The 23685-nt window shown below is 34.8% G+C and overlaps 2 protein-coding genes across 8 annotated transcripts in view; one reads left to right on the top strand and one right to left on the bottom strand.

The window, feature by feature from the left end:
- LOC105452572 (FK506-binding protein 2) overlaps positions 1-15781 on the top strand; it is a 166353-nt gene extending 150572 nt beyond the window's left edge. For 2 of the 3 annotated variants that reach the window (XM_011693801.1, XM_011693799.1), the window contains 3 exons: positions 9462-9625; positions 13214-13338; positions 13912-15781. In XM_011693801.1, coding sequence (XP_011692103.1) covers positions 9462-9625; positions 13214-13338; positions 13912-14100 — 478 coding nt within the window. In that variant the 3' untranslated portion in view covers positions 14101-15781. The remainder of the gene's footprint in view (positions 1-9461; positions 9626-13213; positions 13339-13911) is intronic. The other variant, XM_011693800.1, reaches the window with a different exon arrangement.
- Positions 15782-16412: 631 nt separating this feature from the next.
- Positions 16413-23685, bottom strand: part of LOC105452570 (FH1/FH2 domain-containing protein 3) — a 154185-nt gene continuing 146912 nt past the window's right edge. For 4 of the 5 annotated variants that reach the window (XM_011693786.1, XM_011693785.1, XM_011693790.1 and 1 more), the window contains one exon: positions 16413-17609. In XM_011693786.1, the coding sequence (XP_011692088.1) occupies positions 17536-17609 (74 nt within the window). In that variant the 3' untranslated portion in view covers positions 16413-17535. Of the gene's footprint in view, positions 17610-22671; positions 22764-23685 lie in introns of all 5 variants that reach the window. The other variant, XM_011693787.1, reaches the window with a different exon arrangement.

Genomic DNA, 23685 nt, shown 5'->3' with positions numbered 1-23685 from the left:
GATGATCCGACATCTCTCGATATATGGCGATTCTCCCTTCGTGTGAAAAGGATCCTCTAATGAGTATAAAACTTTATTGGTAGCTCATATACGAAGACGTTTCGATCGATTACTCCGTCGTTACGCGGCCGCGCGAAAATGAACGGATGGCGACGAGCCACGATAAAAAGTTCAAACGAGGCGGCGGCGGTTTTCCCGGCCGCGCAAACGCGCCACACGGGAAACGTGAGCGTCGGCGTCTTAACAATCGGAACGCTTTTCGAAAAACTTTTTCAATCTGTGCGAAAGTTTATAGTAATTTCCTGTGACGTAGTTCGCGGAACTTCGGACCGTTTTAAGGGAAGCTCCGCGGGAAGACGCGGGACGCGGGAAAGCGAGGCGTATCTTCTCCGACGCCGCCGCGACGCCGCGCCGTAGCGCAAGCTACTTCTGATCCTTTATCCACGACGGACCAGGACGGTCGTCGAGCCGCCCTTTGTCGCCCGCGAGAATTGAGGCGCCGGCGGTCTTATGAATATCTTATGAATGCATATAAGCCGCCACCGCGGTATTACACGGTGTCGCCGTGTCCTGGATAAGGCGCCGCCACTGAAAAATGGCCCTTCTTACTTATCCCACGAGCCCTTGATGGGACCGATCCCGGCGTCGTCTCGGTGCGAGGTTTTCACTTTTTCGCGCGTTACGCCCGAGCAACGGGGGCTAATCTGCATTTAACGTTGCGCCCGCGACGGCGACGCTTTATCAGGCTGTTTATGCGAAATTCCATTGCATTACGCGGACCAACCAGGAGCCACGTGAAAAGACGAATAAATCGGTTTTTTTTCCCCGGTTCTTAATCCTTTGGATTTGTGGTAGCTATTTTATTTATGAATATCACAAGCGGGATATTACCGTTCAATTAGAAACATTTAAATTATCTGTTAGAGAATATTCTCAAGCATTCGCGCAATAGCAGGCGTTTAGGCATGGCTGAATGTGAGATGCATATCTCTTAATTGAAATTTTTCTCGAAATATTTGACGCTAACGCAATCAATTCGGAACATTCAACGGAAACAGAAAAGAAATAAGCTTCTATTATAATAAATCTTGCATGTCGTAATTTATTAAAATAAATTATCAAACAGTTTTAGAAGTGTATCTTTTTTAATATTTTTTGGTATTTAATAAATTACAATTATTTCAATATTTTGTTACCTCTCTGTGTTATTTCTCTAAAGAATAGAGAGTAATCATATATTAACACAAAAGTGAAAGGAATTAATTTTGGATACGCATTTATTATGAATGTCGTTGATAAATAACAACGAAAAAAAAAATGGATACGCAAGATGTCTTTTCGTTTCAGAATGGAGAGAAAGAGGAAGGGAGTGAGAGAGAGAGAGACAGAAAACGTAGATTATCTCGATCTGTATTGTACCCATGTCAAGATCGATATCGCGGATGGTTCAAATTGATGGCGGTACAATAAAAAGTTTACAACGTACGTACGGACGCTGGACGTAAAAGAAATGCGCACTTTGTAATAAATGGACCTGGGCATTATTCCTACGCGAATGTAAAATGCATTCTGTTATTCGCGAGGAAGACGTACTTTTGTTACAAATATCAAATGCACCGAAGTGTAGTTTAATATCTTCTTTCAGTTTGTTGGCTAAAATTAGAAAGGTGACTTGTCGTGGCTCTAAGCGATCTAGAATTAAATTTTCCTCATTTCAGAGGATAAATCAATTATCAATCAAGTAGTAAATTAAATATGTCCTAAAAGATAGAGAGGCGAGGTAGCAGGTGTGCAATAAATTATTTTAGCTTAGTTATTGAAAGCTTGATTAAGTTGCGTATATTTTACTTTGCATCTTCTACCGTGATGAAGTGTAATGTAAAAATTTCGGTTTTTACCGTGGTCCACTTTTTCATCGTGAATAATAGTTTTCAACAGGAAGAGAAATTTCAGGTCTCTTCCAGAATTTATATGTACATGCTACATTAAAAAAAAAACTACTGTTAAAAATAACAGAATTTAAAACAGTTGTCTTGTAACTTTATATTTTATTTATAAAAAGTAATGAAATTCTTATGAGAATTTTGTAAAACCATCAAGTTCTACAATATTTTTCCCATGATTTACGTCAATTTGTATAATTACGTGTTGTAATTTTTTAGAAAGATTATAGTCATAATTAAAAAATAATATATGGAAAAACATTATAATATGATATGTATTTCTCATAAATAAAACATAGTGGTTTAATGTACTTTTTAAAAATAATGAATAACGTAGCTCGATAGAAATTGATACGTATATGTATATGAAAGCGATCTTTTGTAAATTGCGTTCTACGAACAAGAAGCTTAAACGATGTCGGAAGCACTTCTGGATATTCAAGCCGAGACTCAGCCAGGGTCGACGCTTAATGGTGTAATAAATTCTTACGTTGTTGCTTGTTTCTATCACACGACGACACTTTAGACAATTCGCATGAGTGATCGCTAAAGTGATACAACTAATAATGGCTTATAAATAAGGTATTACGTATAGTACGCAAAAATTATTTGTACACGGAAAGAATGATTTTGTTGAAAGGTCTAAAAATTTTGCTGAATACAGATCTAAAAATAATTTTTGTTCAATAATCGAAATAATTTTGTTGGAAAGTCAAAATGATTGCTAAAATATCAAAACGTTTTATAGCAGTGCTTATCATTTTTAACTTTCCAGCAAATTATTTGGATTATTGTATAAAAATTATTTTCTGATCTGGATCCGGCAAAATTGTTCTTTCCGTGTAATTATTTTGTGATGCATTTTCTGGTACAAAAGCTTTTCTATATATAAGAATGTAAGAATAAATTAAAAAATGTTTACTAAAAATTCTGCCACATTGAATAAGTAAACTGTATATTAAATATATTGAAGAATATCATGGTACAATAAGCAGACGTGTCATCCCCGCAGACGGAATGACATTTCAAAGAACAATCGGGAACTCTTAAGCCGCCGCCGCCTTAAAAAATAAACCCTCTTCGCGTGCACTCTATCAGTTCGGTGGACAATGGCGGACCCGGGTATCGGTGAGAAGCACTTTGCGATCGCGGAGACAGGGATAAGAATGGGTTTCACGAGCTTTCGTCCGGGCGGACCTTATGAAAAGCTCAAAGAGGATCCTCTCTCTTTCCGTTTCCCGTTGAATACGTTGGCCACGCGTCGCGCTTGCACAGCGTGGCCTCGATACGTAAAACCGCGCAAAGGTGCCGCGCTACCAGGGAGGAATAAATTTAAATATCCCCGCGATCCTTTGATATGTTAACGAGAACCATCGCGGGCAAGAGGCGATATTCTTTGATATAAGCGATTCTTTTCGCCGGCCCTTTTTCCTTCTATCTCCTCTTCCGGCCAGTCTTGTCCCTCATCGTCTATACATTATTTCTGGCTGTCTTTCTCTCTCTCTCCCTCTCTCTGTGGTCTACCCTTTCGTCTATTTCTCTCTCTTCCTTTTTCCCTTTCCCTCTATCTATCTCTATCACTCTTTTTTCATCCCCCCCCCACTCCCCGTTGGTATCCCCGTGTGTAGCACGATTTATGTTTTCAGAGAACGCCTCCACTTGCGAACAAGTATATGCAAATACTATCGGAGAAAAGCTAACTAGTTTTTCGCGCCTTTGTCTTTTTTTCGTTTCTTCAAAAAAAAAAAAAAAAAAAGAGAAGATTCCGTTTTCCATTTCTGTTGCTATCTTGTTACCACTTCTTTCTATCCGTTTTTATCTTCATTTTTTTTCTGTCAGTGTGATCTGTGATAGTTACAATAAAATAATTCAGACACGATTAGAAACGTCAAATGCGGTAAAGTGGATCTTGACAAGCAATTTAATAATTTTGACCGTTAAAAATATTCGGCACGCAGTTTACTTGAACTATAAATTGCAAAATTTAGAAAAAAAAATTATTATTAAACATCACGATCCACTTTAGACCGCACTTTAGACGCGTTTAATCTTGTTTGAACTTTTCGAAACTCGATTAGATTTTATGTCATTAAAATAATTATTTTAATATGTGCTTGCAAAATTTTTCTGAACCAAAGACAGTTGTAATTTTTGGATTACATTTAATCGCGCTTACCGACATTTACTTTGGGTACAGCTTACATATCTATTTTTTACGAAATATATATTAACGTATGTACAAGTGACTCCCGGAGGAGTCTCGTTTGAATATTTAAAGATCTTACCGCGAGATGCAGAACACAACGAAAGTTCACGAAGCGCGTGCACGGAGGATGTTGGAAGAAGGATGACAACGGGATTCGGTCCTTCGAAATTTTTTATCTCTCAGTGGCCAGAAGTCCCAGAGCAATTGTTTCGCCTTCTTCTGCTGGCGTCTTGTTCATTCTTCCTTCTTTGATCTTTTTGTCTCTCCTCTTCGCGCTCGAGCGTTGTTCCTCGTGCATTCGTGACATTTCACGAGAATTCGCCGTGCGTCCGGAACTCAGTTGTGTACGGTCTTTTTTGCGTTTTCTTATCCTCCATCTTCGTAACTTGCGTCTCTCTGACGTAATCCGTACTTGCGTAATTTATAATTTTCTTGACACAACGTTGTGCCGCTTATCACGTCCATTTAACTACTTATTGGACCCAGAACATATTCGGAAACCCAAAAATAAGATGCCGAGTTGAGCAAGGAATAAAAATACATACCAAATTGAATTTATTTCGAAATTGAGTGCATTGACCGTGCTCTTTTTACATTTCTCGGAATTAGACGCTGTGTAATGATGCTCAATTAGAGAAAGTGTACAATATATATTTCTCAAAATATTCAGTTATATTCCTGAAAAGTTTTGTGGTCGCAAAATGTCACTTTATTTCAGACTACTGTATTCATTGGATTATATCATGGAATTGACGTATTCCATGGTGCTGCTAAATTTAAAAAATGCATCAATATCGTAAAAAATAACATTTGTAATTCTGAAAATATAATATTAAAGTAATAAATGTATGTACTATGCATGTAATTTTGTGTCTAATTAAATTATATTATACTTATAATATTTTATCGAGATGCTCTAATATGAAATTGTCACTCAGACATCGAAGAGAGAGAGAGAGAGAGAGAGAGAGAGAGAGAGAGAGAGAGAGATAAGAGAATTAATTAATTTCGGTATTCAACGTGTTAATCATTGAACGTACCAAAATGAACCTTGCTTATGCGCTGCGAATTATCTTGTAAAATGCAAGAAATCGTCCGTTGTCATCACATCGAAAATACAAGTCATCCCGTCGTCAGGTGTATCTATATTGAGAAACGTAATCTTGGTTCAATACTAAAATATGTATATGTTTGTAAAATCCTTGCGATTTAATTAATCGAGAAACATAAACGTTGCAGAGTCGTAAATTTTGTTAAACGATATAAAATAATTATATCAATGTAGGATAACGCGCATATTACTTTATTATCTCGTTGAAATAAGTCGAATAAGTAAGAAACATCGGGACTGCATATCTCTCGAGAACTGTCGCGGTCGCGCTTAAAATTATCTTTCTCACTTGTAAAATTTAATTATCTCGCATTTTTAATACCATTTCAAGATATTAAAGTTTAAATATAGATATAGAGATTTTCTGACAATCTTTGCGTATTTAATAATGCATTAGAGTTTTTAAATACAGAAATATTTTCGCGATTATACAGATCGATATTCTTATCAAAAATTGAATTTTTCTGCACAAATTAAATTTTGAAGAGATAAGAGGAGATAATTAGATTCCCTTTTTATCAAGGAAAACTTTGTAACTGCTTGAAAGTCATTTATTGAAGAATAATATTTGTTTTTGTCAGATATATTTTTAATTGACTTGGCACATTCAGATGTAGTCGATATAACGTAACATTCAATTTAATTGCTTGGGAAATGAAAACCGCATCGATACAGTTAAATAAGCAATAGATATTTTTGTCAGTTGAGAGTTATGTTCGATTTTCATGTCTATACAATTTCAACCTTTTATTATCAATATATCGTTATATTAACAATCGGGCAAAAGACATCGAAACGCCATGATCATGTTTCGTATTGGCGTTACATTCAATACTACATATGTATTACACATGTATAATATGAATAATTTGACGCTACAACGTTCAATATAATGTTACGGATGCGTTAATGATGCACGAACGCGGTAATTATATATTTACTGTTTATTGACGAGACGAGCTGGAATTATCTATAGCTCGTGTCTCTACGCTTTCCACAAGTTAGCGGAAAGTTTTAAGGGAAAATGGATTTCTGCGCGTGAACACGGAGAAATTCACTGGAGTCTCTAGAAAGTAGATACTTAAATATGCACATACTGATAAGTAGGAAAAATACGTCTTGCAAAGATTTGATTTTCCATATCAATTTTAACATGTTAAAATTATTTAGTAGTTACGAATGAAATTTAATTGAAAATCTAATTGGGTTTATAATTGAGAAAAATTAATATGATTCCTGAGTTCAGCATAAATAAAAATTAATGATACGAATTTTGTCTTTAACAGCGACTGTCTAATATAATTTTGTAATAAAAAAATTTAGAGCGTTTATGTATAAAAAATATCAATATTTTTGGAGTTCCGAAAATTCCTCCATCGAACACAGTCTGCAGTTTGTTTTATTATTTATTCTATTTTATTATGTATCAATATATACAAGTATTTAATTTTAGATACATTTCATATATTTTTTTGATTCTTTTTCTTAAAATTTGATCAAAATTAATTTTTAATTATTATATATCAAGTAATTTAATTTGTAAAGTACATTTCTCATTCTCTCTCTCTCTCTCTCTCTCTCTCTCTCTCTCTGTCTTTTGCTGCCTCTTTCCCTCTTTCTCTATTTGTTAAAAATGAATTATTATTGTCAGAATACAAAAAATATTTAGTATTGTCTTTTCAAGAAGAATGACATTGGCTACTCTCGCGACAAAATATTGATGTTTTCTCTTGAAAAATGTCGTATGCCGTCCAAAAGCCGATAATGCATCAGGCTGGTATCGCTTTTATGCGCGTCGGAAAAACTATCGTGCTGCTCTGCACGATATCGCAAATCCGGGATAGGAGAAACAGAAAATATTTTTCGATAGAGTCAATGTGAAACTACGTGCAATAAAAATACTGGTCATGATCATCGTCGTGCCTCCATGTATATGTATACGTATATAAATATGTATGAAATATATTAATAAGAGGCTAAGAGCTGCGAGATGCAGTCGAGTGAGATAAATTTTGCTTTCCACATAAATATGGGACAGATTGTAAATCTGGATTTGCGTGTTGCAAAATGTAAGTATAAAGATTACCAACAAACTTAAATGCATGTTGTAGCGACGAATGCCGCGGGGACGCGCGTTATTTATTAATATGGCGAGTCACTGGAAAAGTAATCTGCCCTCATGGTGGAGACTTGCCTTCGTGGCAAGGCAGCCGAAAACCAATAACGCTGGAAATTGACTATATCATCTGCACTCAGGACGGCGGGAAAAATGATCGGCCCGATGATATTGCGCCCACGGTACTCAATATCGTTTTTCCCACTCGCAGTTAACGTGTATCTTGATAAAGCGAAATTGAGCCATACGGAAATAAAGTTCAAGAATACAGAGTATAAAGCGCGAATGAAAAGGGTTTCTTCTTAAATATCGCCGCTGACTCGAGATAATGAAAATACTAACGAATATTAATAATATAAAATGAATCTTCTTTACGGATATGTTTTATATAGAATTAGATTTTAAGCATATTTTAAAACACGGCGACTTTTCTTCTCGAGTAATTTTAAAAATACAAAAAAGAACCGCAAAGAAGAGACTTACATTACAGCTACAGTTTATTCAGAAAATGTAATGCCCTTCTTCCATTCTTCACGTTTATCCTGAAACGAGAAAATTACATATAATGAAAACGAATGAAAGGAATGTTCTGTATACCTTTATTTTTCAATATAATCTCCACGCAGTACGAGCTTATTTTACCACAGGCATGTAAGTGGACGAAGATTATATTAAAAAAGTATGTAGACAGAGGGAATCTCTTTTAACCACGCACAATTTTCATATTTTCTACATAAAATTTCTATATAAAAATATTTCGTGAAAAATATATTTATCTTTGATGGAAAAAATGAGGAATCATAAAATAATGAGAAAAATCCTATCTCTCTTCTACTATAGATTTTTTTACGTATTTTGCGTTTTATATCGCATTTCTGCAATAAATACTCCGGAAATATTTAAAATATAATCTATCATACGGATAAATATAAATATAAATTGTAAAAATAAAGTATATACAAAGATATAAATAATATATATATTATATACAAAGATATAAGTAATAATTACTTTTATAAATTTACACGTAGATTATCTATATATCGCTTACGAGGTTATTTTGCTTATCCAATTTTGTATTTTCCCTTCACCTCTTGTTTTCTTCTGACGAGATTAGATAACTCATCTAATTACATACATTTCTTTAATTCTTAAATCTAATATATTACATACCATTTTTACATGGTTCCTCAGATTTGTATTCGTGCAAAGGCTCTCCCACTTGACTGCATCTGGCTGCATGTTGCCGCATGTTGCTTCTAGCTTGTGCACCCGACGTCGTGCTCCTTAATCATAACCGTTCATGTCGAGATGAACGTGGCGCAGCGTCGTCTTCGCCTCACCACTTTCCGCAATATTTCCCCGACGACGCAGGAAACCGTCGGTTTTCGCACTGGCAATAATCACCGAATGCGTGCTCGCTTTCTCTCTCTCTCTCTCTCTTTCTCTCTTTGCCTTCCTCCCTCCTTCTTTCTCTTCTCGCTTTACAAACCGACAAATTGACATTTCCAGTAACTTGAGCCTTTAAGACTTAGCGCGAAATATCGAGCGTAGTCATGCGAGCTGCATTCGGCGCTGGCACAATAGTGAATTCTTGGCGAAAGTTCGCGAGATGCTGCGAAGTGGGACTTGATTGTTCCGCGCGTTTTCCAATTAGTCCGTCGCTCTTCTCCTTACGCCGTGTCGCCTTTAACTCTCGACGTGAATAAGTCGTCGCAAAACTCGTTACAACAAACGTTTGCCTCGCCTTTGAAATGAGGAAGTTTACTGTAGTTGGCGCGATGTAATGCGAGGAAAGGCTGAGCACGTCCCGTTGTGCTTGAAAAAGGAAGAATTCATAGTGTCTTTTAAAGCAGACATAATCATATGCAAACGCACACAGAAATATTTCTATTGTGTAAAGAAAATTTGTTCGCATACTGTAGTTTACTAATTCATTTTCACAAATTCTTTTATAAGAGTATGCCAATGTCTCGCGATTGAAGAAAAAGATATAAAAAGTTACGTCTATCCTCAAAGAAATATATTTTAATCTGATACTTTATAATGTAACTCTAAGTGAGATTGTTTCTTTTTTTGTTGCAGTTTGGATAGAGATCAACCGTTTACCTTCCAGCTTGGTGTAGGACAAGTTATTAAAGGTTGGGATCAAGGTCTCCTGGATATGTGCGTAGGCGAGAGGAGGAGACTGACGATACCACCTGAGCTTGGATACGGCGAAAAGGGTGCTGGAAATGTTATTCCTGGTGGTACGATGACATTTTTTTCGTTATTTCTAAATTTCTCTTAATATTTAATACTTATAAATATATATTTTAATTTATTTCTGCGTGATTATCTGCGTTCAGAGATAGGGAGAGATAAATATGACAAATCAATAATAATATATTACTCATATTTTATCATTAAAAGTGAAACAATTTCAATTATTATGCGATGTTAAATAAAATAGATATTATTATATATTACGTTAAATTATACGCATCATGGAAAAGACCATAATTGCTTTAGGGTTTATTTGACATTATTTATTTTATATAAAATTTACTGAATAAAAAATTAATTTTCATAGATATTAATTTTGTACATGAGTTTATAAAAACCTGTAGTATTTTTATTATAAATATTTCGTATAAATCCAACTTTTTTTAACTTTAATTATCTCCAGATTTAAAAAATCTTAATTAAAAACATTTACTTAAATTACGTATGTCGAAGAACGGATATAACAACAAAGTTATCTGGCAAATTAATAAGTAAATTTTTTTTACATATCTTATGCAAAAATATTTTTACATATTATTATTATAATATTTATATTAAAGAGTAAACATGAAGAGAAGAAAATTAAATTTGCCATAAAAAAATGTAAAATGAGTCAATACTTTTGGATATTTTTGCAAAGAAGTAACTACATATTGCAAATACATATATTTAAAAAAAAAATTGTTTTGTATATGAGTAATTAGTAATTGATGTTTTATTAAAAATTTTTTCAATTTATCACAAATTGATAAAGTAAGTGTTCACAAATTAATAATACTGTAATTTTGCTACTCGCTCCTACGCTCGCGAGCCAGTACTTCTTGAATTGTTTCAAGCTGTTCTGCCGATCGAAACACACACCAATAGGTGTATATTCGACAATCAACCGGACTGCAACGGTGTACGTCGCGATTAAAAGGCGTCACGCTGACGTGAGCATTTTTCAAATTACACGTGGGACCATTTTTGCGCGCGCGAGAGAGGATTAGCGAGGAATCGGCGGAGAGGAAGGGACGCGATGAACAGGTCGATACAAGGGTAGTCGTTAGTAGCGGAATCGAAGTCAAAAATGCAATTGCACGGAAATCCAATAAAGCATCAACCATTAAATTGAGCATCGTTGCTCGGCTCTCGGCAACGACGGGATCAACAATGATGAACGATTTCGCCTCTCTTTCGCTTCTCGCGCGCGGATAAATCGCCTGTTACGTTTCAGCCTCTCTATTTATTTTTTAATTATTTTTTATATACATGATCTCTCAACGAGTTTATTCAAAATCGATACGCGTTATTTCAACTGGCTAAATTATGATAAAATCTCGCGAATCCGTAATTATGACGCTTTCATTGAAAGTCACTCTTTCATGATCATTTCATCATAAAAAAATTAAAACGCGTATAACAACGATTAATTAATAATTAAATATACTTACCTTTGCATAAACGTAAAGAGTGCATTTGCGTGTAAAGTGAGAAAAAAAATTGATACACATAAATATCGTATGGGCAATGTAACATGCTACGTATGTAATTCTATAATCTATAATCCTGATTCAGATTTACTATATACGCAGTAGTTGGCTATATATATATATATATATATATATATAGTCGAACGAAAGATAACTTTGCGGGAGTTTTTGAACTATTTGGCGTTACCGTTGCCATCGAAATGTCCCATCCTCGCGGAATACGATGATAAAGAAGACTAGAGGGAAACGCGAGGATTGGAATATTCCCATCATCCCTCTCCATTTCTCACGTCCAATTTCCACGACGACAGTGGCTGTTACACTGGGCGGCGCATTATTATTCGCCGTATTAATTTCACTCGTTTAAGTAGTGAATAATTAAGCGCCATATTTCATTAGGGCCAGCTTAATCGCGACGGGACCATCCATAATTAATGGCTGGACGTGCCGAGCGCGCGCGTATGCATTCTCTCTCCTGCGCCGAACACTTCGTTAGCCCCACCCCGGCCGAATTTGCTGGTCATTGTTATTTCGAATATCTATAGACACCATTATTGGCGATCGAATTTCTGTGCGCATTATTATTTATGTTTAGCCGTGTGTGAGCGTGTAAGCGTGTACGTGTGCAGACGTATGATTAATTCTAGATTGGCTCGATTCTAAATTTGGCAAAGCATTATAATCTTCTTTTGCTGCAATCAGTATTTCTAAATATTGAAGAGTTCACAGAGAAACTATATTTGTATGTGTATATTGAAACTCTTGCATTATTAATTGCAACGTACGATTTGAGTCGTTTCTATTTCGAGTTACATCCGTGGTAATATTGAAATAATTAAATACATTTTATTAGGTATAATTTTTCTAATATATTTCGAGTTACATCTGTGGTAATATTGAAATAATTAAATACATTTTATTAGGTATAATTTTTCTAATATATTGCATTGACATTAGAACAGATAGACTTAAAATGGCACCGTTGCTGAATAAAAGTGCGAATAGAAATTAAATTATTTTCAAAATAGCAAGTTATATTTACATACTTTATTTATTTTGAATAACATTGTGATATTTGTTAAATTGCAACTGTTAAAAAATATATGATGCCCAAATGAAGAAATTGAAATGATAATAAGCTTGCCAATTAAAGTACAAAAAAAATTATATATAAAAACGTGAAAATTATATATAAATACGTGTGATATAATTTATTTATACGGGAATGGAAGGAATATTTAAAAGTAGACTTGCTCTACTTTTAGAAGTAGACTGATCTATTTATAATTAATAGTAAGAAAGCAACGTAACTTTAGAGAGAAATGACAAGAAAATTGCAGAGATGGATATTTAAACATTTGTAAATTTATGTGACAGCCATTTAATTTGATTAACTTTTTTATGAATTCTTTTAAATTTTTTCCATTATTTCTTTTCTTTTCTTATCTTTATAATTTTTAATTAAACTGCATTTATATTATAGTGTTTTTTCATTATATGTTTTACAATACAGATACTTCTCGATATTTGTCACTTTTCTCTGTACATATATGTATAGTCTATACATTCTTCATGTATATCCGCCAAAACGCGTAAAAAGCTTTGTGACAGCAAATCGATGAGTTTTAAAAATGATTTATGAGTATTTGCCAAATCGAGATTAATAGTATTTGCAGAAAGTGGATAAACCTTTCGGAAATGGAAATCTTCTCGCATCTAAATTTGCATTAAACATGTATTTTGTCAATCTTAAATTATCCAAAATGTTAAAAAAATCTGCTTCTGTAGAATAATTTTAATTCTAACAAAGCGAATTAATGAGGTTTGAAAAAATATTTGAAAAAAAATCAATTTTCGAAATCTTGTGCTTTTTAAAATTTAATTTTGAATTACATTTTTATACATAAGAATATCATAATGATTATATTATATTAATATTATGAATTTAATGTTTACAATCGACAAAATGTAAATTCCCGGTTATTTAGTATTAATTATAATTACGTTCTCAGGAAAATGTTTACTGTATTTGTACTCATATTTCCCTAATTTACATACATTATGCAATCTATTAACATGAAAGGTTATTGTTGATTTCAGGTGCTACTCTTACGTTTGAAGTTGAGCTCATGAATATTAGCGATTCGCCCCCAACCGCCAATGTCTTCAAGGAAATCGATGCCGACAAAGACAATCAGTTGTCCCGCGAGGAGGTGAGAGCAATGGCAAGATCACTTGAAGTTTTTATTTGGGCCAATTGTGGTGATGGTCATAACAAAATAATGCTGCAAACACCTCATTTTATAAATTGTTTGTTTTTACAAGCATGGCCAAAAGTAATACGATATTAATGAAACTCATTTATATTTTAAATACTTCTAAATAGAATTGTATATTATTATCTGGCAACTTTGTATTCTCATACATATCGGCATTACGTGATGTAGTATATGTAGCGTATAACAAAAAAATTAGAAATACAATCTCGTAGTCATATAATACCTGCCGCGCTATGTCACGATAATTAAAAGTTACAAATTCGCGTGTGTTTTCATGTTGAAATCGTGAGAAACAATTTTTTTTTAAATATCCACAGGCACAAAAAGGAATTATAATGTTTTTCGTATCACTATAATTTACGATATTAATATCCGTAAGCCATTTAAATCTTTCACTGAATTAAAAACTTCGCATTACGAACTTTATTGACCTATAAATCTATACTCTGTGGACATTGACGCTATTTTCAATGCAGCCGGTTTTAATTAATCGGTACGTGGTCGATTTTTTGTTTGCAGGTGAGCGATTACCTGCGGAAACAGGTGATAGAAGCCGAGCAGGCGGGCGCTAATGAAAATGAAGACGTGAAGAAGATGCTGGCCGATCACGATAAGCTCGTCGAGGAGATTTTCCAGCATGAGGACAAGGACAAGAACGGCTTCATCTCCCACGACGAGTTCAGTGGGCCGAAGCATGACGAGCTCTGAAGTCTTCGTCCCTCACCGTCGCGTCTCCGAGCACCCGTCGTCGACGTCGTCGCCACCTCGGCCGTCGACGGCACCGACGCGCCCCGCGCCACCACGTGTTCACCTCTGTATAAAATCACCTCTTCGAGTCCCCTCTCGGGCATTCCCGAAGGATCCAGTGATCGATCGTCCCGAGTACACGCGTACTGCCCCGACTCGCAAGACCGGGCGAATTTACCAGCAAACTTTTCTGATACAGCGTCGCCGACACTGGCGACGGAGGGACACGATCCTCGGGAATCCCCGGCTCGTCGAGTCGTATTCGTGTTCTCGATCGCAGGAAACTTACAGGAGTAGGTGGACATTTTGATTAACAACGAAGTTCGAACATCCGTGTAAAGTGCAGAAACCCGTTTTTTCAAATATTTAAGAAAAAGAACCTTTGGAAGTTTCGAGAATTTGATGGCCCTAAGTAGCTTGGAGATTTTATATTTTCTCTATCTATATTTTATCTATATTTTTCAATCCGGATGTTCTAAAGAATACGATTCCACCCGTTCGGAATAGAAATCACGATTACACCTCGCGAGCCCTCTTATACGCACAGCATGACTCGAGAATCTGCAGAGGGAATCTCGATCGACTTCCGGCGTAATTTCGCCACTCCAAATCTTTTTTATCCTAGCACAACTTATTAGGGAGGATCTGCAATTTTTGCCGCTCAATAATAGCTTGTTTTATTTACATATTACATTACAATCTTGTTTTAAAAATCTTTATATCAGTATAATTACTTCTGCAGTTATTTAATTTCTATAGATAGTTCACGTTGAACAGAATTATATTTTTTTTACCAAATAAAATTTCCGATGAAACAAACCTTTCGTTGTTTGATCAATCGTGAAAGATATATATCCAATCGATAATCTAAAGATAGTTAGTTGTCTTCGTATAACATACATTTTATTTACAAATAAAAATTTTATATACGAAAATTTCATTTTTTTACTTTTTCGTTATTTTCAATCGTTCTAAAAGTCTGCAGAGTCGCAATGATTCATGGCGAAATTTTCGCGGATATTCCTAGGCAGGAAACATTCCGGCGCAACGACGTCATTGTACATTTCAATACGATATAACGAAAAAAAAAAGGAAATACGCGAATGTGTGCTCGAATGACTGCACCGTAGTGGCGTGAAGTGAGAGGCTGTGTATGTTTCGCGCTATATATATTATATAAAAATATAAAGAGAGAGAAAGAGAGAGATTGTGATGATAGAGCGAGATGAAGGTGTGACGAAAAGAGTGTTTTTTCTACATGATTATAAATGTTTAGCGTAACTAAAAAAAAAAACAAAAGCATCGACGTGTACGGTGCTAAAAATCACACGCATTCTGTCCTACTCTCAAAAGCTTCCACCAAACCTACCCCAGTCATAACGATCCCTTGCTCGAGAGTCGCGCGCGCGCGATAATCACGTAGGAGACAAGAAGAGGATGACGAAGAAAAAGAGGAAGAGGAAATATCCCGAGGATGCGTAGTGGAGATGAATATGGTCGCTCTTACGCGAGCATCCCCCCCTATCGTCGCATTATTACATTTTAACTGATACGTTTTTATTACTACATTATATTGTATGTTGTTAAAGTTGGATGATGGTTAATAATAAATCGTGTGTCTCGAGCACAGTTTGTTATATAACTACCTCTTTCAATTTCTGCATCCCTTGTCTGAAAGTTTACTCGCGGCAGTTATAAACGCAATAAAATATTTCACGGACGTGCAGTAAAATATTTTTTACACGCATAATTATGTTACAATTAATGTTTCGTGTATAACGCACGACATCTTTCCGACCTTTTGTTTCGATTGCTTTTGAAAGGTTTTTAGACCATATTATTAACCATTTTTATTATTATTTAAGGCGTTATTATCTAAAGTGTTTAGGAACATAAAAATAAAAAATCTATTGCATCAAAACTAATATAATGTTAGTCATTTACTTTCCGTGCAAATAAGAACTGAAGAAAGAGCAAAGTTTGAATTCTGATATTTGAAAGAATTTGAGATATGTTTTTATAAATTATTATTCTCTATTTGTAATTGTTTAATAATTATTCAGTCCTTGTTATTTTATATTTAATTATTATTTACACACTTAATATGTGTATATATACAAACACACATATATATGTATATGTATAAAACTTACCTTTTATACTATGAAAATCGAATTTTGAAAGATATCATTGAATCTTGAAATAAGTTGTCTTTCTCTGAAAAGAAGAAATACTTTTTTTCTGAAGAAGAAAAAGATTATACATATTCGTAATTATTTTTATAATTGCTTCTTTTATTTAAAGAATTCCACAGAAAGATACAATGATTGCGATTATGCGTTTTCTACGAAACGCAATAATAAAATGATGATTAAAATAATTAAGTTGCTAGGCAGATTTATGTCGTCCGGTATATATCGGTATGTTTGTTATTCGACAGGAATCGTTCTAGGATATATTTACTTCGTATGCAAAATGGCTAGTTTTTTTTCGTTGTAAATAAGATCGACGCGAGCAAAGGCATTTGATTACTCAAAGTAGTCGGTCTTAAAAAATCGATCGGTTATAAAAATTCGTCGAGGCACATGCTGTTGACATATGATTGTCAAGTCGACCCTGTCGTCCGTGATTCGAGTGAAGAATCTTCCGAGAAGTACCGAGTTACGATACGTAAAATGTAAATATATATAATATACGTAAACACCTTTCAAAGAGACGAAAGAAACAAAATCCTACGTAGTCGCGCGGCGTCTCGAGACTTTCAGAAATTCCTACACGGAACTTGGGAAAATTTTGTAAAACAGAAAAAAAAATGTTTACACAGAAGGGGGTCTACATAACAAAAAAAAAATCTCTCTATAAGGAAATTCCTATATAATAGTTCCTAATACGCAGATAATGCGAGATGTTCTTTCTCGCGTGCGCGAACGACGTGCGTAAGAGAGGCACCCCGTTCGCTCGATCATTTCGCTTAAGCCTAAATCACCGATTAATACTTGTCTAATTCGCGACAAAGCTACAGTATATATTTTTTTCCTCCTTTCCTTTTTGTGTTGCTCATACCGTCTTATCATTCCGTCTTAGCAAGTCGAACGACAGGTGCACCGCATGGAGTGCACATGGGGCGCGTCACGCGAATATCGAACTCGGCGAACGTCGCGGCGACGGCGACGTGTCGCAGAGTCCGATCGTCCGATGCCGTCCGATCTTTCGGAGCGTTCCGGTGAACAGGGGAGGACAGGGATCCTATAGTCAGAAGATCTATACGACGGAGAGATCGCAATGTTTTTTCGCCGAGCTTCCACCGGAACCGCCCCTTCACAATATCGACCTCCCGTAGCTCTTTCCTCGTCCCGTTTCGTGAGAGCGTGTCGTGGCCTTCGAGTATTATCACAGTCAGTAGCCCTTGATGTAGGCGGCGATGTGCTTCTTCTCCTCTTCCGAGAGACCGTTCTTCAGCGTTCTACGCACTGAAAGAGAAGCAGAACGTAGTGGCTTGCGCCGATAATATTCTTTACTTTCGTCGTAAGCAAATGTGACGTGAGACTCTCCAAATCAGTCACACTGACTTACATTTCTCTCACCTTTCTTTAACACAATAATCAGCTATTTTCTACAAAACTTTTCCCTACAAAAAATGTTTTGTTAATCTTTAAAAACGAAGAATATTTTTCTGCCTTTTTATCGTTCATTTTCCAAAATAAATGTAAATTTAGGCACGTTCAAAAGCATTTGAGATTATTGTATCCGATATAGGCACTTTTGCTTTCTTAAATTATCTAGTTCTAAATGCACTGAAAACTTTTTTCAATGAAATTAAAAAATTAAGAAACAATATGTAAAATCACGAATTAATTTGACGAGCTAATGCATTTGAATTTGCTTCCAATGCAATGTCTTTGATATCATTTACAGGATTCATAAATGTAATATACATATGTTCAATTGACGAAAACGCAAGAAAATAAACTCTTTAAAATTATTTCATTCTCAGTAAAAGTGAGACATTATTTCAAATAGAATATACATGAGAGATACAAATAGAAAATTTATAATACAATTGAGGCATTCCAAGGAACATGCTGTGAAAGTAAAGGAGAAATGATCGAATTATAAATCTGCAACAAAATTATATTGATGCTGTTCTATTGGACATCCATTTAATCGCCTATCAGATACTAACTTAATGTTTTCTGTGTTAATAGTTCTTTTTTATTAACTCAATGTAAAGTCGTATTAAGCTCAATGATATTTTAATTAATAAGCTGCAAGCATCTGTCAGAACTTTATACACGATCTTCGGGCTCACGCATTGAGAGACTTCTAAACTTCGATTAATTCGCCGTCAGCAATTGCAGCGATTATTGCAAGAAAAGAAGAAAATTCGTCTATATTGCTCAGCAAACTCTTCTTGACCAATAGTTGTCAATTCATACAGATTGGAAAAGAAATTGATAATTAATAATTAAAACGTATGCCTTTGCTAGTTTTATTGTTCCATGCGTCGATAGAAATGCTGGCATAATCGGGTGAGATATTAATTGCAGCATCAATTGCGCATATGTGTATATCGGAATTCTGTTACACGTGTCGCACTATTTCGATCACGTAAATAATTAACTGGGAGTTAATTTGCCGCTTGTGTGTAGATTAGTCGATGTGATGGTTTGCCGATATGTCCGATAGCAAACAAACCGTTCGCAATACAGCTACGAAAGCCGACGGTTGTTGGTGGATTTAGGAAATTACTGCAATCAGTTCGAAATTTCTAAGCGATACTGACAATGAGACAGACAATCGCGCAGCGGTAAGACGCAACGATTTACACGATTTTATTTTTATAAAAGCAGAAATTAAATATAGGTATTTATTGACAAATTTTATCAAGGTGTAAGAATAAAATTTTATATTGATTAGATATAAATTTTTGAAAATACTATTCTTCTTAAAATCACACAGAAACTCAAGTAGAAAAGTAGGAAAGCATTATTCCATTCTCTATAAAATCTAAGGTTTGAAATGATTTTTACAAATGTATTATATTGTAAAAGAAACAAATTTGGCTGTTTAACAAATTTAATGTAAAATTAATTATCTAATTGATTTATTAAATTGGTTTGTTTAATTTTATCCTCTAAAATGTTGTAAAATTAAACGATCCAAATGAAAAATGTATGAAAGAGATGACAGCAAACGAGAAAGGCCATCAATTTTAACTATTTCGCACTCGATACTCACTACAATTAATCCTGCTTATTAAAGTCAACGACAAATTAGCGCATTGTCCGATAATTACGGTTTCATTACGGTTTGCAAACATGGAATCGATAACGCGAACGACCGCAATGGACGTGCTTCGAAGTACCTACTCGGAGATAATAATACCAACGTCGAGGACCCTCGATATCGACAATACTAGTTTCTTTGATCTAGTATCGTGTAACAAAGGACTCTCGATACAAACTACCAACGTATATTTTCTTTCATCGATAATTACCCCGCTATTCCTTTGATCCTTCTCGTTATCCTCGCAACAAACGCATTTGCGCTTGCATAGAGGCAAATGGACGAAAAGGCAAAACCATATACAATCCTTTTCCTTACCGCAAGAGGTAATAATGCTTTAAATCTAAATATTTATATCCTTTTTCTGTAATTGAGAATTAGGGTAATTAAAACAAAATATTCTTACAATAATTTCAATAGTAATATTTATATAAATTAATAATTCTTCGCAGGATTGTGTAGGTATTATAAATGGAGAGAATGTCATCTGCATGTAAATTCACATCTATAATATGTTTTGAGCAGCAATCTCCCCGTAAATTTCAAAAAATATTCATAAATATGACCTTTCTTCCTTCTATCGTATTTTCGAGCTGTTAATATCCGCTATCTTAAATTTTAATTCTTTCGTAGAAACGACCATATATAAACGGATAATAATTCTTCATCTCTTTTTTTGCTGTTGTTTTTCGAATCGATAGAGTTTCGTGCCGCGTGGCGTTTCAATTTAATGTTGTTCAGTTAAATCGCTCGTGCTCTGGCGACTTTACAAACATGAAGTCCGCGGGCTGATTATTTGCTGTTACACGTGGCGCACGGATGGTACATACGTGAGCGCAAGCAACCTACGCGTCGTGCTGTTAACGCGTTGTTAATGGAATGTAAACCGATTTCGTTACGCGACCAGATCTCTCCCGGCTTTTATCTATCTTTTCCAGCTTTTGCGCGAATTTATAACGACAGCGAGCTCCCGTTGTACGAGCAAATACGATTACGGTATTATATATTATTATTATATTGTAACAGATTACCGATTGCTAGATTGCCGAGGCGATTCGTCATTGAAAAACGATATATTGCATTGAATAAGAACGAAATTGTGTAAAAATATTACAAACGTGTTTAATAATTGCATTACTTTTAAAATGTTTGCAAATGAACATTGCGCGTGTATTAAATTTTTACTGCAATAGTTCATTATCCACATATACTCGGATTTTCAGCTTCGCTAATAGCGAAATTATTGTAAGCTTAATATTTCCTGAATTAACAAATATTAACTCTTTAGCAGATACTAAATTTGACTACATAATATAAATTTAATTAAACATTAAATATTAAATGTTAAGTTTTAATCAATGTAGGGACAAATTTAAATTGAAAAAGAAAATATCATATATGCTACATTTTGATACGTGTTAAAGATAAATAACTTTTTTTTTATTAAAGAATTATTTTAAATGTAATTCTAAAAATTGTAATAATTATAGTTTTTGTCATTCGATTTTATGGCACGTCGAGCAATTGCCATAATGTATGAAATATCAGGCAACAGATTGCCGGTTTATGTTTGACGTTGGTAATCAAAATCATAGTTTATGCTCAAACGATCGCACATCGATAAATCATTCGACGCCAATCCAAGCGTGGCGCATCAATAATTTCGATACAGAACCACGGTGTCGGACGGAATCGATACCCTCGCGGCAGCAGCCATCTCTTGTAGGTCAAATACCAATTTTCTTCACGTAACGCCAAGAAGATTCAATATCTTCAAGGGCACCAAAAATGAATTTATTTATACTCGCTTTTAATAACCTCATATTAAAATCTTATATTAAGCAATCTCTTTTCAACGATCCAGTCAAGAGGCACCATCTTTCTCGTAATGATTTTATCCATCGACACATTTTCTACTAACATTCCTTAGAACCTTTTAAGAATCAATCTATAATTTACCTTCCTTTTTAGAACAAATTTTATAATAATTTTAATCACAAGTAATAATTTAGAACTAATTTACAAAATTAAAAAGATAGAAAGATAAGCATTAATTAACATATCATATACAATAAATATAATAAATTTCAGCATAAATAAAATATAAAATGGATTATAAGATTACACGTGGCCAATTTCCATAGAAGTTTCCGTTCCAATAAGACGTAATCGGAATTGCCAGGGATTATATTTATAAATATGCATGCATTCATATATGCATATACGAGTATGCGGCAAGTACATTCGTATCGAGCGTTAAATGCTAATAGATGAAAAGCGTTTATACCAGGCTGCAGGTTTACACCAGGCGTCGGAAGTTCGCATGCAAGAGGGACACTTGCGTTGCGTAAGTCTCTATTAAGTCGAGAAACTTAGACACCCCTGACTCCATTTAGAAAGTAAACTTTTTACTTACCCCTCCTCCCCTCCGAAACGAGAGCAATTTAGCCTCACTTATGCATATTATAGGAGACTAAAATTGCATGAAGTTCAAGGCGCGCGATCCTAACGTATTCGGTTATCCAAAAGCAAAGTCTCAAAGTTCCCGAATAGCTTTTGGCTTTTCGCGAGAAGTCGCAGCATATATCCCCCTAATGCCTTTCGTTCGAAACAACTATTATACGATTATCGATTTGACGGGCAAATTTAAGCGGTCAATTACTTAAAGGTAGTAATTCGTTTTTAATATATTATATATATTTTATTATAATCGCTATTTCTTTAGTTTAATTCAGGTCGCGGGATCAAAATATATTTTTGTGAAAAATTGAGATATCTACTTTATATTAACATTGAGCGTTTAATAATAAATTTTGATTTCTTATATTAATGATTACATATTGAAGAAGATGAACATAGTAACATCAATCAAAATTAAATTTTAAATATGCAGTTTGAATTAGTTCGTATAACGATTTTCATTACGTCTCTTTCATTATCGTTTGAACGATATAATTTTAAATATGATATACATATATGTGCTTTCAAATATTAAATTTGTAAATCGAGTCGAATTGGCTTAAAAAGAGTTAATTCGTTAAGTATCATCAAATAACTATCTCGCTAACTATTCGCGTGTTAATAATTAATAACTGTAATATACTACATGCCACAAAATCAATGTATTAGTAAACGACAAAACATTAGAAAACAATATGTTTCGAGTGAAAAGAGATCATGCAGACAGTTCACGTCATGCTGGATGAAGAAAAAAAGGGCCGTAAAGAAACCTGAAGAGCACCGAACCTTAAGATCGCAGAAATCACGAAAAACCCTGGCTCATCAGGGTTGATACCCCTCCGGCGTGGTGTTGTTCTCCCGGGTGCGCGATCGCTTCACTGTCGGACAGAAAGAAAAGAGACGCAAGAACGCTAGGCCACCACCCCTGTTAGCAAGCGTTGCCGCTAATCTTAACTGAAGTAAAGTTACCGGAGCGTGTGCCCCAAATTGTATCAGAATAGTCTTTGGATCTACTCCGTGGATCATTGAAGGTAAAGTAAGGCCATCACCGCAGATTCCGTGGTCTGATCAGAGAAGGATAATTGGAACGGAGCGAGATAAGGCGAAGGAAAAAAGCGGGATAGATTCTCCACTCCCCGAGAAATACCTTTGGAAAATCATTTACAGGCCGAACATGCTGTCGTAGCGATAAGTGTTATCCCTTTACAGTTTAGTTTTAGATTTATCGCAAATTTTGCGTACGCGCTGTTGGATTTATTATATTACGCTGACAGACTGTACTTTACAAAATATAGTATCTTACTAATCTACTGATCTCTAAATATTAAGGTTTCAAGGTTTCTAAATATTAAGGTTTCAAATTCCTTCAAAGTTTTAACAACAAAGAATTTTCATTAGATTAATGATTTAATTTAAAAAAAATTTTTTTAATTTTATGTAAATACTCGTCTTTACGAGTAGCTTACGCTAAAAATAATGACAATTTTCTTCATACTTTGACATGAAAAACAACTATGAACATTTTGAGAAAAATCAGCATCTGACGTTCCCTGAGGTTTACTTGTAAGAATACCGTTTTTCCTCTGGTGGAACAGAGCTACGTGCTCGACGCGCTCGAACGCTATTGTGAATCAGCTTATCATAAGCATCACGAGAGAAAAGATCGGCCAACGCACTCGGTGATCGGATTATAGCGAGATTTACGCGCTATTGGTCCAGTGAAGGATTATTTCAACTTCCTGCTGAGATCGATCGCTGGCCCGGCAAAATAGAAACAGAAAAACGCCACAATCTACCGGC

Source organism: Wasmannia auropunctata, unplaced genomic scaffold (genome assembly GCF_000956235.1).
Source record: "Wasmannia auropunctata unplaced genomic scaffold, wasmannia.A_1.0 LD336029.1, whole genome shotgun sequence".
In the NCBI taxonomy this organism is placed as follows: Eukaryota; Metazoa; Arthropoda; class Insecta; order Hymenoptera; family Formicidae; genus Wasmannia; species Wasmannia auropunctata.
The sequence above is the reverse complement of the archived record's forward strand: the minus strand, read 5'-3'. Positions and strand labels throughout refer to the sequence as shown.